General features: G+C 36.1%; 1 protein-coding gene across 1 annotated transcript in view; it reads left to right on the plus strand.

Moving 5' to 3' along the window:
* Nucleotides 1–453: 453 nt before the first annotated feature.
* Nucleotides 454–12,785, plus strand: part of GckIII (Germinal centre kinase III) — a 137,183-nt gene continuing 124,851 nt past the window's right edge. Inside the window, exon 1 of the mRNA XM_015324182.2 lies at nt 454–608. Coding sequence (XP_015179668.1) covers nt 594–608 — 15 coding nt within the window. The 5' untranslated portion in view covers nt 454–593. The remainder of the gene's footprint in view (nt 609–12,785) is intronic.

Below are 12,785 nucleotides of genomic sequence, written 5' to 3' on the forward strand. Positions count from 1 at the left end.
TCCAAGTAACGAGCAGAATAAGAAAGAAAAAAAGAAAGAAAAGTGAGTCTGTTGTAGATTGAGGTGACTTGTTCTAAAGCGTAGACGTTTTGATAGGAGAAAGAAATAAATAGAGAAAGAGAGGAAATCAAGCAAACAAGAAAGCAAGCAAGTAAGCAAGCAAACAGAAGAAATTCGAATAAGACAAAACGGAGACAGTGACGAAGACGGAAAGGGTGAGAAAGAAGGAGATAGAAGAGGAGAGAGTTCGTAGGAGGGGACTTTTCTAAGCGCGGAAGGTGCTCGTTCGCGGATCTTCCGTGACGTATGTGTGTCGCGGAGGGTTGGCAGAGAGGTCCGTCGCAGCGAGTTGTTTCGCCGCGAGTGCCGTCGTCGTTGCGGCGCGAGTGCCGTTCCCGGTTTCGTCGATGCGCCGCTGTCGCTTACTGTTCCTGCATTTCAACGAAACGGACGACGAACAGCTCTGTTTCTCTCGCGGCAACAACACCAGGAGAAATTAGTCCGTCGACTCTGGCGGAGGTTCGAGTTAGCCGGCAGCGGTGGGGCAAGGAGGCGCCGGAAGCAGCCGCGAGTCCGGAAGCATAGCGAAGAAGATGGCCTTCAACGAGGTAAGTACAAAAAGACCACCTCTTCTTCCTTTACCTTCTCTCCTTTTACAATCACGCGCCCTGACCTCGCGACCCCCAAATCTTCCCTCTCTTTTTCTCTAACCTCTTTCTCCTTCCTTTACTATACCTAACTTTACCTCTCCGTTCCAGCGCACAGCTGGCACGCTTGCCGCTCTCTGCTTCCCTCCCACTTACCTAGCCACCCACCTACCCACTGCACCTCCTCCGTCTTCTCTACTTGCGAAAATACGAACTTTCGCGAGACTATCCGAGAGATTCTATATACTCTTACACAAACAGCAGTGCATTTTCACTGATGCGAACGCGCATATTCGAACACAAGACGTAAAACGACACGCGACCTTGACAACATAGAAAAAGAGTTATCGTCTTTTTCCTTCCTTCCTCCCTCGAATCCTCTCCTCGAGATCTCGGCCCCTTATTCATTGTTATAATAATCAAGCGACTCTATCCCAATGATCTTCATTTATTGATTCTATAAGAACGTTCTAATAATAAAAATTACCTTTTTTTCGTATACTCTTTCTTTTACATCCCCGTAATTCTCTCGTCGTCTCGTATTTTTTACGTTCGAACATCAGTCGTGTTATATTATAGATTACACTTTGGTCAAATAAATCGTCTGTGCTGTTCGAAAAAAGGAGGACGCGATTACGAAAGTCGACTAAGTCTCGTTTAGTAAACTTATGCGAGATAGTCGTACCATGTGTGTAAGCTAATACTTGAGCTTATTTTGACAGCTTCACATATATGATATTTGATATTAATGTTAATGCTCTCTACGTTAAAGAAAAAAAAGAGAAAAAACTTTTTAATAATTTCCTGGACGATAAGTTTTTTTCTTTTTTTTTTTACTTTTTATATAACTTAAACGTATCTTCGAAGTCTCTCATTTATTATATCTCTCGTATTTGATTGTCTAGATTTTTCTTTCTTTATTTGATATATATTTTCTGAGTCACATGGGAGATCCGCGAACACGTTGATTATGTTCGTTTTTTCTTTTTCGTCTATTGTGTGAGAAAATACATGTATTGAGTAAAAACACGCGTAACCTCGCGTCGTAGCTCGGTCGAAAAGAATTTCATCGGAAGGATTTATTGGCTACGGTGACGCATGACCGTGCTCTGCACGTTTGCAATCACCACGTCGCAACACCCTGCGCCATGTAGTTTTATCTCATTCTTCTATTTATTACCACAATGCTCCTCGGAGATGAAAAAAGAGAGCTGATTAGTAATTAATACAGGAATATTCTATTTCTTTTGATAAATCAATGCGAAACATCGGTTCTGCAATTTTTCTATTTTTTTCTTTTTTTGTTACTTATCTTTTTTCTTTTATTTCATTTTATTTTATTTTTTTTCTTGACGTTTCCTTCAACGTTGGCAAATTTGTTGTTACGACCAAACGTATTTCATTATCGTTCTCATTGGCCGATAATTATACACATGTAGAAACTTCGCAACGGTAAGCAGATAATGGCAAATGTCGAATTTGCAAATATTCCAGACATGGGTCATAATTTAAAAAAAAGAGAGAAAAGCAAAAAATAAATAAATAACAAAAAACATTTCTTTTTTATAGAGTAAATGCAAATCGCAGTGTCGGAATTCTTATTATACGTTGATTCGAATAACTTTTTATAAAAAAATTACCCATTTTTTATTGTTCGATATTATCGGACGAAATATAACGATCGATAAAACTACGTTTTACGAATGTTGAAATTTTTATAATACGCGATCTGTACCTCGTTTTCGTATCTTTTTAATCTTTTCTGCAATAGAAGAGATATCTTATCTTTACGACAAGTTAGCATCTCTCGAGAATCAATGGAGACACGATTTTTGATATATAACGTCGATTTACGAGTTTGATATTTATCGAGCGATATAAAAGGACGAAATGAAATTATGAATTTGATAAAGAAAAATAAAAGAGGGGAAAGGAAGGGAAAGGATAGGACAGTAAGAATGAAAGAAGAAGAAGAAGGAAAAAAACCAAAGCTTAGCATAGAAGGCCACCTGCTACCCGCTGTGATATCGATCGAGGTGAGATATGTACGAATGTTGGGGATGGGATTCCATCTCCACCCCCTTTCGACAGCTTCGTACTCATCGACGATCATATGGCTTCGTACTGGCATACCATGCCATTCGAGTATTTGCAGTTTCCACGACAACGCATTCATCTCTTTCGAAATATTAGCACACCTAGTTTCGATTATACACCTTCAAGAATTTTCACCGGATTTTAAGATCTCAATTTACTTTTTCAAGCCTTATAAATACAATATTACTCATATTGAAATTGTAATTGAAACAAGAACTATACGTAATGTGATTGGCTATGTTTTTTTTCTCTTTTTTTTCTTTTTATTTTCTTTTTATTTCTTTCTTTTCGAATAATTAATCGTACGATAACAACGTAATGCGACTTGATAATTTCTATAATTTAAACAAGAGATATCACAAACTATAGTAAGCGTCGTATACGTAAAACACTTATCAAAGCATGTGTACTCACTAGTTATACATTTTAACCGTTCTTAATGCGTATAGATAAAAAAGATATATTATCTCAAATCTAGTAAACAGGATGCTGTACAATTCAATTTAATTTTAAATTAAAACAATCATATATACAATTCAAATATCTAATATAAGCAAAACAATTTTAAGTTATTCCTCGTGCCACGTGAAAGAATTAATGCGATTGTCTTTTTTTTATTCTTTAATCAACAAAATATTAATGAATCGTTCGATACGACGTAATTTGAAATTCTCATTCTCTATTTCACTCTGGATACTGTTGATCAATGATAAGGTTGTTTCTGTCGTTCAACAATTCTCCTTTCCTCTTTTCCCTTCTCTTCTCTTCCTTTTCTTTCCTTTAACACGTGGTAATACACCACTAGGGCACGATACGTCGTTGTTACTCTTATCGTAACTCGGGAAGCCTAACTCGAGCAAAACCGATGTGTACCCTATGTACGTTCTCTTATCACCCATGTGCCTTCCGTAAACCTTATCAACTGGAATGTTCAAATTATGCGATCGTTGTATAGTGATACTCCTTTATATTTCACATATTTTTTCAAATATTTATGTAGGGTACTGTAAATAACGTGAGTAAGTATGTATGTATGTCCTAGATCGTGATTACGTGGTTGTGTTGTAACGAAACAATGAAGTGCAAGACGTTCATCCACACGTTTTAACTATTCATTCCTTCCTTTCATCACCCTTCTTCTTTTCTTTCTATCTTTCTTTTTTTCTTATTTTTCATTTTTTTTTAACCGTTCCTGTTTAATGCTCATCTTGTAAGAGTGATCTTTGCGTCTTTTAACCTTTTATTTTCCCCGACATTTGATGAATTTCCTACAATTATCATTTTACATAAATGATATTCACATTACATAATTACATTAATAACAAATCAAAATGTTTATATCTCAAAAACGATTGATTTTTCGACCAATGTTTACTAAAGCTTTTTTATTCAAAATCAGTATAATGTACCCTACATATCATATAAATATTCAATGGGATTTTTTTTATATATATGTGTATATATACAAGGTGATTCACTAGTTCTTGCCATCTAAATAGCTCCGAAAGTATAATAGTAGCCGAAAGTGGATAAGGAAAAAGTTTCATGAAAAATTCAGGACTACAATATAACATTAGTATTTTTTTGCTAGATTGAGTTTTTAAATACAATTTTTCATTACTTATTTTCGGATAGCGGCTGACAAGACGAATCCAATGATGTGCAACATTAAATACAAAACCTGACAATGACCAATAAAAACTATTCGGAAAATATCTGTTCCGTTCATTATCGGAACAACTAAAGGATGACGCAACCCTTTTTTTTTTTTTTTTTTTTTTTCGTCAGGAGGAAAAATCTTCCAAAGACTCCCTGGGCCCGGTACCCAGGGGAGTGTCGGATTCGATGTAAAAACATCGCCTACCGACTAAAAAACCTCCTGATTACTTGCACCAGTTGGGTGTGGACAGGCAGAAACTCCACTTATGCAGATTACATTGCCCTACGTCCACCCCGTACGATCTGGGGCGGTATTTCCCCGATCCCTAATCAGCTGGTACTAGTGTACCAAAGAATCGTCGAAGTTAGAGGTTACTCCACGGGGATCTTCCCTGGAGTTGTGTCATGACGTGAAGGTCAGTCTTGTTACCCGCCTAAGGCGAAGCAACAAAACCGACCGTAACGCCGTGCACCTATTGTGTTTATTCACCAAATGATGGGAGTGTAGCAGCGCGCTAGGCTAAGCCAGACGCTGCTGGGGTTGGCCGAAGCCTCGCCCGCGGCGGCCGTCTTGGAGGCATTCTCCCCTGCGGCTCCGCACGCGTCCTCCCGAGCACTCTGCGCCTTTCTCTCCTTCTCTCTTCTTCCTCCTTCGTCTTTATGACGCGTTCAGCGAAGGATTGGAAGGCGGACCACCCTCCCGGAGTATCCAGGGAGGCCCTGATTATTTTAGGGAGTGTGGGCCTTCCCGCTTCTACTGCAGCAGCCAGATTGTCTCTGGCGTCACCCCATGCCGGGCAGTCGAGCAGCGTGTGCTCCACATCGTCGCACGGTGCCTCGCAGTGGAAGCACTGCGTGGACTCTCTTTTCCCAATCCAGTGTACGTATGCCGAGAAGCATCCATGACCGGTCATCAGCTGGGTGGTGCGAAAGGTCGACTCAATAGAGTGAGGCCTCTCGACCCACTCAACCAACCTACCGGCCAGTGCCTCCCTCACACGTACTCCCGTTGAGCCTGGGGAATCCAATAGCTCAAGTTCTTCTTCCCTCCACGCCGCGATTGCACCACGCCTGGCAAGAACCCCCAGCCTGGCCCTAGTGCCTGGAAGGACGGGTCCCTCCAGACTCCTAAGGACGTCATAGGACTCCGCCAGCCGAGGAGCCAGATGGTCGAGGAGGATGACGCAACCCTGATGCAACCGTGGCGCGATCACGACGCGACCATGATGCGAAAGAGCTGTATTGTGGTCGGCTTGTTCGCCAGTTTTGACCTTCGTGAACCTTCAAAAATATTAATGTTGCAAATCATTGGATTTGTCTTGATAGTCGCTGTCCGAAAATAAGTATTAAAATATGACATTATATTTAAAAAAACAAAGCTGACCAATAAATCTCGAAAATGACTCAACCTAGCACAAAATACTAATGTCATATTGTAGTCCTGAATTTTTCATTATATATGTACTAATATATTAATATATATTATAATTATATATTAATTATATATATATATATAAATTATATATTAATATAATAATATAAATATTATTATTGTATATAAAAAAAAACTAAAAATAAAAAATCGAGAATGAAGATGAATGAAGATGAATAGAGGTATTGGTCTATCTCTTTTCCATTTCCTACCAAGATATATTCTTTGATTGTAGATTCGAGGAAAGGTAAGGTGCGTGCAACGAACTTGAACGTACCGTGACGTACTTTTCGTGAAACTTTTCGGATCGGAGGTAGGTATGCGAGAAATAATCGTAGCCAGTGGCAGTGCCGGCGCATTCGGTAGGTTTCGTTCGGTCGTAAACGTCACGAACGGAGCCCCTCGTAAAACGAGTAATAGCTTTGTGTTGTATACATACTTGGAACATATATGTATATATATATATATATATATATATATATATATATATATACATACACATACACATATACATGTACTTATTCGACTCACTCACTCCTCGTATATATGGATGCGTTCGAATATTTTACATAAGAGACCAAACATGGCCGACAAACATGTGTATGCGAGCGCGTGTGTGTGTGTGCTGTTGCTAAAGTAAAGTCTTTATCACTGGTGCGATACGCCGATACGTTACTACGTAAAACTTTCTTACGATGTTCCCGATCGATTACAAGGAGAATCAAATAAGAACAGGTAGCCCTCCTACAACATGGCATCTTATAGCACGGTTTCGCTATAACACGATTCATAAATTGCAGGAACCCCCTACAACGCGGTTTCCTTTCAAAAAAACCTTTTACAACACTGTACCTCCTACAGCCGCCGCGAGGCTTACCGTCTTAAAGATACAGTGTTGCGGAAAGTAGTTATTTTAATCTCCATGGCCTGAAAACAAAAGTTTTTGGCTCATGGCTCTGGGTCTCATACAACACGGGTTCACACAACACGGATTTTCTAGGAACCTATCTACCGTGTTACAGGAGGGTTGCCTGTACTTGTACGAGAAAAGACGTAAATAATTTCGTTAAGAAAAATTAATCGAGTTAAGTTGTGTTTTTTTTCTTTTTTTTTTTTTTAGGAAAGGAAGATTATTTTCTACTGGAAGTAGTACTTCACTTCGAGATCTTATCTCATCATTTTTCCGTTATTGACGATTATCGTGACTGACAATGATATTTTCGTACTTAATTCCGATGTTGAACGATAATAAAAGTTTCCTTTTTGAAATGTTTAAATTATTTAAAGGAATGTAAATCCCGAACGGTATATACCTATATATTGTATGATAAATGTCGAAAATAATGAACATTGAAGTATCGTATACGTTTGAGAATTAATTTACTTTTTTAATCGAGATCTACTTTCGAATTTGAATTACGTGTTCGTGTTTATAGATAAACAGGTTTTTAAATAAGTATTTACGTTTGCCATTCAGAAAGTTAAATAGTCAAATATTTTGGATCACAGCGTGTAATCGATAATATCACCGAGTTATACACCGCTACCTGAGTTTATTTAAACTCGTGATCGTTGGCCCGTGTTAAAAAATAGGACCAGTTTTGTAAATTATTATCGCAGAGCTAATTCGTGGGTAAGAGTGCGTGTTACACCACATATGCAAATTCAGTCCTCGTGTTCCCATGACATTTCCGTTTACCTTTTTTTTTTTTTTGAATTAATTATAGATTATTTCTTTTTTCTTTTTTTCCTTTTTATCTTTTTCACATTCGAGCTTCGTTACTCCAACTATAATTTTTGTCACATATTTTAATTTCAACATCTTTTTTTTCGATCTCGAATTTTATGCAACAAGTATGAAGAAAAAATAAAAGAAAAGAAAAAGAAATAGGAAAAAAGCGCGTAATTGACATATGTCAAAAAGTTCTTGCTCATGTATATAATACAACTGGTTTTCGTTCGAGGTGAAAGGAAATTCCAATTCCGCTCGTAGATCCTCGAGAAGATATCAGACAAATTCATTCCTCGATCTAATCTACTTGCAATCGGGGAAAAAAGAACGAAGTTCTAATAATAGCATACCATCTCTCTTTTACTTTCACGCAAAAGACATCTTCTTCTTTTTCTTCTTCTTCGGTGATTCGAAATCATTCAGAATTTTCTCTTTTTTAAAATGTAGATTACCGAGTAAAGAGAAAAAAATTCGCTTAAAAAAATCTCTTTAACTTTTCAAGAGTTCATACTAGGGAAAATTATTTCAGATCGAAAATTACATTTATATACTTTCCTTTATGATATTTTTTTTCTTTTTTTTATCTTTTACAAATTTAAATGAATTCGAACGGACAAATTAAAAGTTGTTTCTTTTTTTTCGATTAAAATATTGAAACAATGAATAATAAATAAAAATCTTAATACTTTTAAGAATTCCCAAAGATTTTCTCACGAGATTTAAAGGAACGAATGAACAAACGAAAGGAAGAAAGAAAGAACGTATTAAAAGTTTTTTTCGATTGTGATGTAAATCGGTAGGGTTAAAGAATAACCTTTTAAATTCAGTCACGAAGTATTTTTTTTCGTGAGACAATGTTTGAAGAAAGTTAGATGCAACAAGCTGGGAGGATAGTGACTTAAGGAAATAGTTCCGAAGAAAAGATCCTTGAGAGAAACATTAACATTAAGTTGCGTTCCCTAAAGAGACAACGAAAGTTTTCTTCTTTGTATATTTGGTTGTTTTTCCATTGAATCGAAATTCAAAGTAGTCGATTTTTGTCAATGTCGTCGACATAGAAAAATGCAAAGCGCTCCGGGCCTTTTCACTGGGGTTACATAATCTCTATGGTAAGTTCCTAGAATATTCAGCCGATATCGATCTATCATTCGACAAGTAATATGTACTAGTTCTTTTCAACGTTTTCCATCAATATAACACAACTTTTTTCAATATCAATTTAATATCAGAAATTTAACCTGTTTTTTTTTTTTTTATCAAATATAATATTATGTAACTAAAAAAGGTACTTATAATTTCTATGGTTTAGTATTATTTATTTTATGGCATTAACTTTACTATCAGTAAAAAAAATTTAAAATTTAATAATGTAAATTATATATATATATAAGAAATAAAATTGATAATTTTCGGTATGTCATCACTAATTAATGTTATATTTTTACATAGTTATACACAGAATTAGATAATTCAATTAAATACAAATTCACCCAATATATACACAAATTATCAATAATTTTATATAAGATGTATCACATAAAAATATCTATGTTGTACGTAAATAAGTATGCATATTATCGTTAGATAGATGGGAAATATTTGAAATAAAGTTCAAATATACTAGAAATATGCTTGAATAATATTTTCATATATATATGTGGGATTCCCCTTCTCCTGTTAGTCTTCCTAAAGGATATCTAACAAGTAAAAAAGGAAAGAATTTCGCAGTGTTGTTAATAGGTTGATGATGTAGAAAGAAAAACCCCTCTTCACGGATATGCGATATATTCGATGTAAAGAAATAAAAATACAAAGTGATATAAAACGCCTTCTTTGCTCGGCTACTAAACGATGATCGATCGCTTTTCTTTTATTTACTTTTTTCAGCGACGCTCTTGATAGCGATATTCGGGTGTTTCATTTCGCCTTTGTTCATCGTCATCCTTTGTCCGATTGCACACGGCGCTCTTTAGCTCACTAATACCTCTCAAACTCTCACGCACTCACACTCTCACACCCCACATATATATATATTATACTTACATGTAGAAGCAACTATTTCCATAAAATTCATAAAATTTAATACTTATAGATTACATCGTACAAGTAGATATAATATATATGATTTAAATTTTCTACAATCCTAGGTCGCGTTTTACTCATGACAAGATAGTAGTTGTAACATTTGGAAAAATCAAATATTGAGAAAAAGAATGAAAGAGAGAGTTGAAGAAGTAAGTAGTAGTAGTAATAGTAGTTGTTTCTTCTCTTTCTCTCTTTCATAAAAGAAAGAAAGAAAGATGATCGTTCGATGGAAGATCGGTATACTCCTCGTAAAAGTTGGAAGTGCCATTTGCTGGGTTTTAGCTGCAGGACAGTAACATCCTCTCTCTCTCTCTTTCTCCTTATACGAAGGTCGTTTCAGTGCGAGTACAGGATACTCAGGATCGTGAGAAAAGATGCGGACAAAGGAAACGAGGTATTCGTAGTAGTAGTCCTGCCGATTTTCTGTAGAAAAGAGGCGCGAGAGTAAAGGGAATAAGAAAGAAGGAAAGGAAAGGAAAGGAAAGGAAAGGAAAGGAAAGGAAAGGAAAGGAAAGGAAAGGAAAGGAAAGGAAAGGAAAGGAAAGGAAAGGAAAGGAAAGGAAAGGAAAGGAAAGGAAAGGAAAGGAAAGGAAAGGAAAGGAAAGGAAAGGAAAGGAAAGGAAAGGAAAGGAAAGGAAAGGAAAGGAAAGGAAAGGAAAGGAAAGGAAAGGAAAGGAAAGGAAAGGAAAGGAAAGGAAAGGAAAGGAAAGGAAAGGAAAGGAAAGGAAAGGAAAGGAAAGGAAAGGAAAGGAAAGGAAAGGAAAGGAAAGGAAAGGAAAGGAAAGGAAAGGAAAGGAAAGGAAAGGAAAGGAAAGGAAAGGAAAGGAAAGGAAAGGAAAGGAAAGGAAAGGAAAGGAAAGGAAAGGAAAGGAAAGGAAAGGAAAGGAAAGGAAAGGAAAGGAAAGGAAAGGAAAGGAAAGGAAAGGAAAGGAAAGGAAAGGAAAGGAAAGGAAAGGAAAGGAAAGGAAAGGAAAGGAAAGGAAAGGAAAGGAAAGGAAAGGAAAGTAATTGAGAAAAAAAGAAGGAGTGGGGGGGGGAGGAAGTGAAACTCACAGGTGGAGGAGAATGGAGCAGTTAGGGTAATGGAATTTCTTCTTTATCTTTGAGCTATCGATAAACGTAAGAGAGAGAGAGAGAGAGAGAGAGAGAGAGAGAGAGAGAGAGAGAAAAGAGCTTTCATCGAATATGACGAAAAAATAAAAGTCGATGAGTACCTACGAACGGTTGAACCAGGGAGGGGGGGAGAAGGGGCATCGAGTTTCCCTTTTAAACGACACTCGTATATATACCTTCTCTATCTAACTGGATATTCATTTTCATCGACATCTCTATACTATATTTTTGTTTCTCTCTCTCTCTTATTGTTAGTCAAGTATTGTATGGAAAATCGGACTATCGGCCGTGTTTTAATAGGTAAAAAAAAAAAACACTTTGTTGGAAATAATGGAAGCCTTATCGTATTTGTTCGATTTTCATTTCTATGAGTTTTTTATTGGTTTATTAGAAAATTTATTTATAATCTTGTATAAATTATGTTTCGTAAGTATGATTTATATTTGATTTCTTATCGATCGAACATATATCGATAAAATCGTTCGTTCCTTTTCTCTTTTTTAATCGTTAAGATTATTTACATTTTTATTGGGAGGATGTATCGACGAGTGACGTTTATTTAAACTTATCTTTTTCTGTTGATACGAATGGATAGGAAATAAGATAAGTAAGCACCTTGTATATGTGTGTTTACATAGAAATGTAAAAAGGTCGGATCAATGTCAAACGCATCGTTTGGATTCCTTTATATATATATATATCTTCAGATAAATATACAGGTAGTTGTATCAAAAGCAGGGGAGAAATGTTTAAGACGGGTTAAGATTCGCTGAGATAAATTTGCAATCTCTCTCTCTCTCTCTTCCTCTCTCTCTCTTTCTATCTATCTATCTATCTATCTATCTATCTATCTATCTATCTATCTATCTATCTATCTATCTAATAAATTCGCGTAATCGTCAAAAATTCGAACACATAGGTACATATATTGGAACGCGTATCGTAATCATCCCTATCGAAGGGGAAAAATTACAATGCTTATGGGGAATTTCGATAGGATTAGGTTTTGAGAATTTTTTTTTTTTATTTAATGATAATCCTATTTTCTTCTTCTTTTTTTTTCTTTCACGTTAATCGTACGATAATTTCGTATAATCTTCGATTTGTATACATGTATATATTGCGTTGAATTTTCGCGTTGAATATAATTAAAGAAAATCGATAGACGAAGGCCTTTCGGAATTTTCCAGTGCATTATTTCACGTTAGAAGAGGCCATTGACCGCGGGAGTGCTGGATATCTCGAATAAGAGAGAAAAACAGTGTGGAGAGAGAGAGAGAGAGAGAGAGAGAGAGAAAGACACAGAAAGAGAAAGAGAGAGAGAGAAAGAGAGAGAGACGTAGAGAGAGAGACGTAGAGAGAGAGAGGGAGAGAGAAAGAGAGGGAGACAGGAGGAGGATGTCTCATTAAAAAGCAGCTGGATGACGATGCCCTCTTTCCTTTTTCTCTACCTTCTCTTCATCTTTCTTCACCATTTTCCTGTTTTTGTTTTCTTTTCTTCTTTTCTTCTTTTCTTCTTTTCTTCACTCTCTCTCTCTCTCTCTCTCTCTTTTCGTCTATCTCGTTCGTTCACTCGTGTGTGTGTGTGTTCATTCTTTTATATTACCCAAAAGCAACTTTACCGAGGTGAAAATATAAAAGCTTAAGGATGATATGGTTTTTTTTTCTCTTTTTCGAAGACAGAAAAATTATAGAAAAAAAAGAAAAGGAAAGAAACAATTGAAAGAAATAATTGCGAATCTTATGAGAAAGAGTAATAGTCATTTAAATATTGTACATATAATATGCTTATAATACTACGTATAATAGTAGAAGCATGTTCGCATAGATAAAAGCAAAAAAAAAAATAAATAAAACGCTTATTTATTCTTCTTCTTGTTTTTCTTATCGTTTCTACTAATTGGTTACTTCTTCCGAGTATAGGCAATTAAAAAACCGAGTGTTGTGTTGTAATTAGGTTTATAAAGAAATATCATCTCCTGTTGTTTTTTCTTTATCATTTTATTTCGAAGAAATTACG

Source organism: Polistes dominula, unplaced genomic scaffold (assembly GCF_049000335.1).
Source record: "Polistes dominula isolate Pdom_NZ unplaced genomic scaffold, Pdom_raw_medaka contig_82, whole genome shotgun sequence".
NCBI classification, from domain to species: domain Eukaryota; kingdom Metazoa; phylum Arthropoda; class Insecta; order Hymenoptera; family Vespidae; genus Polistes; species Polistes dominula.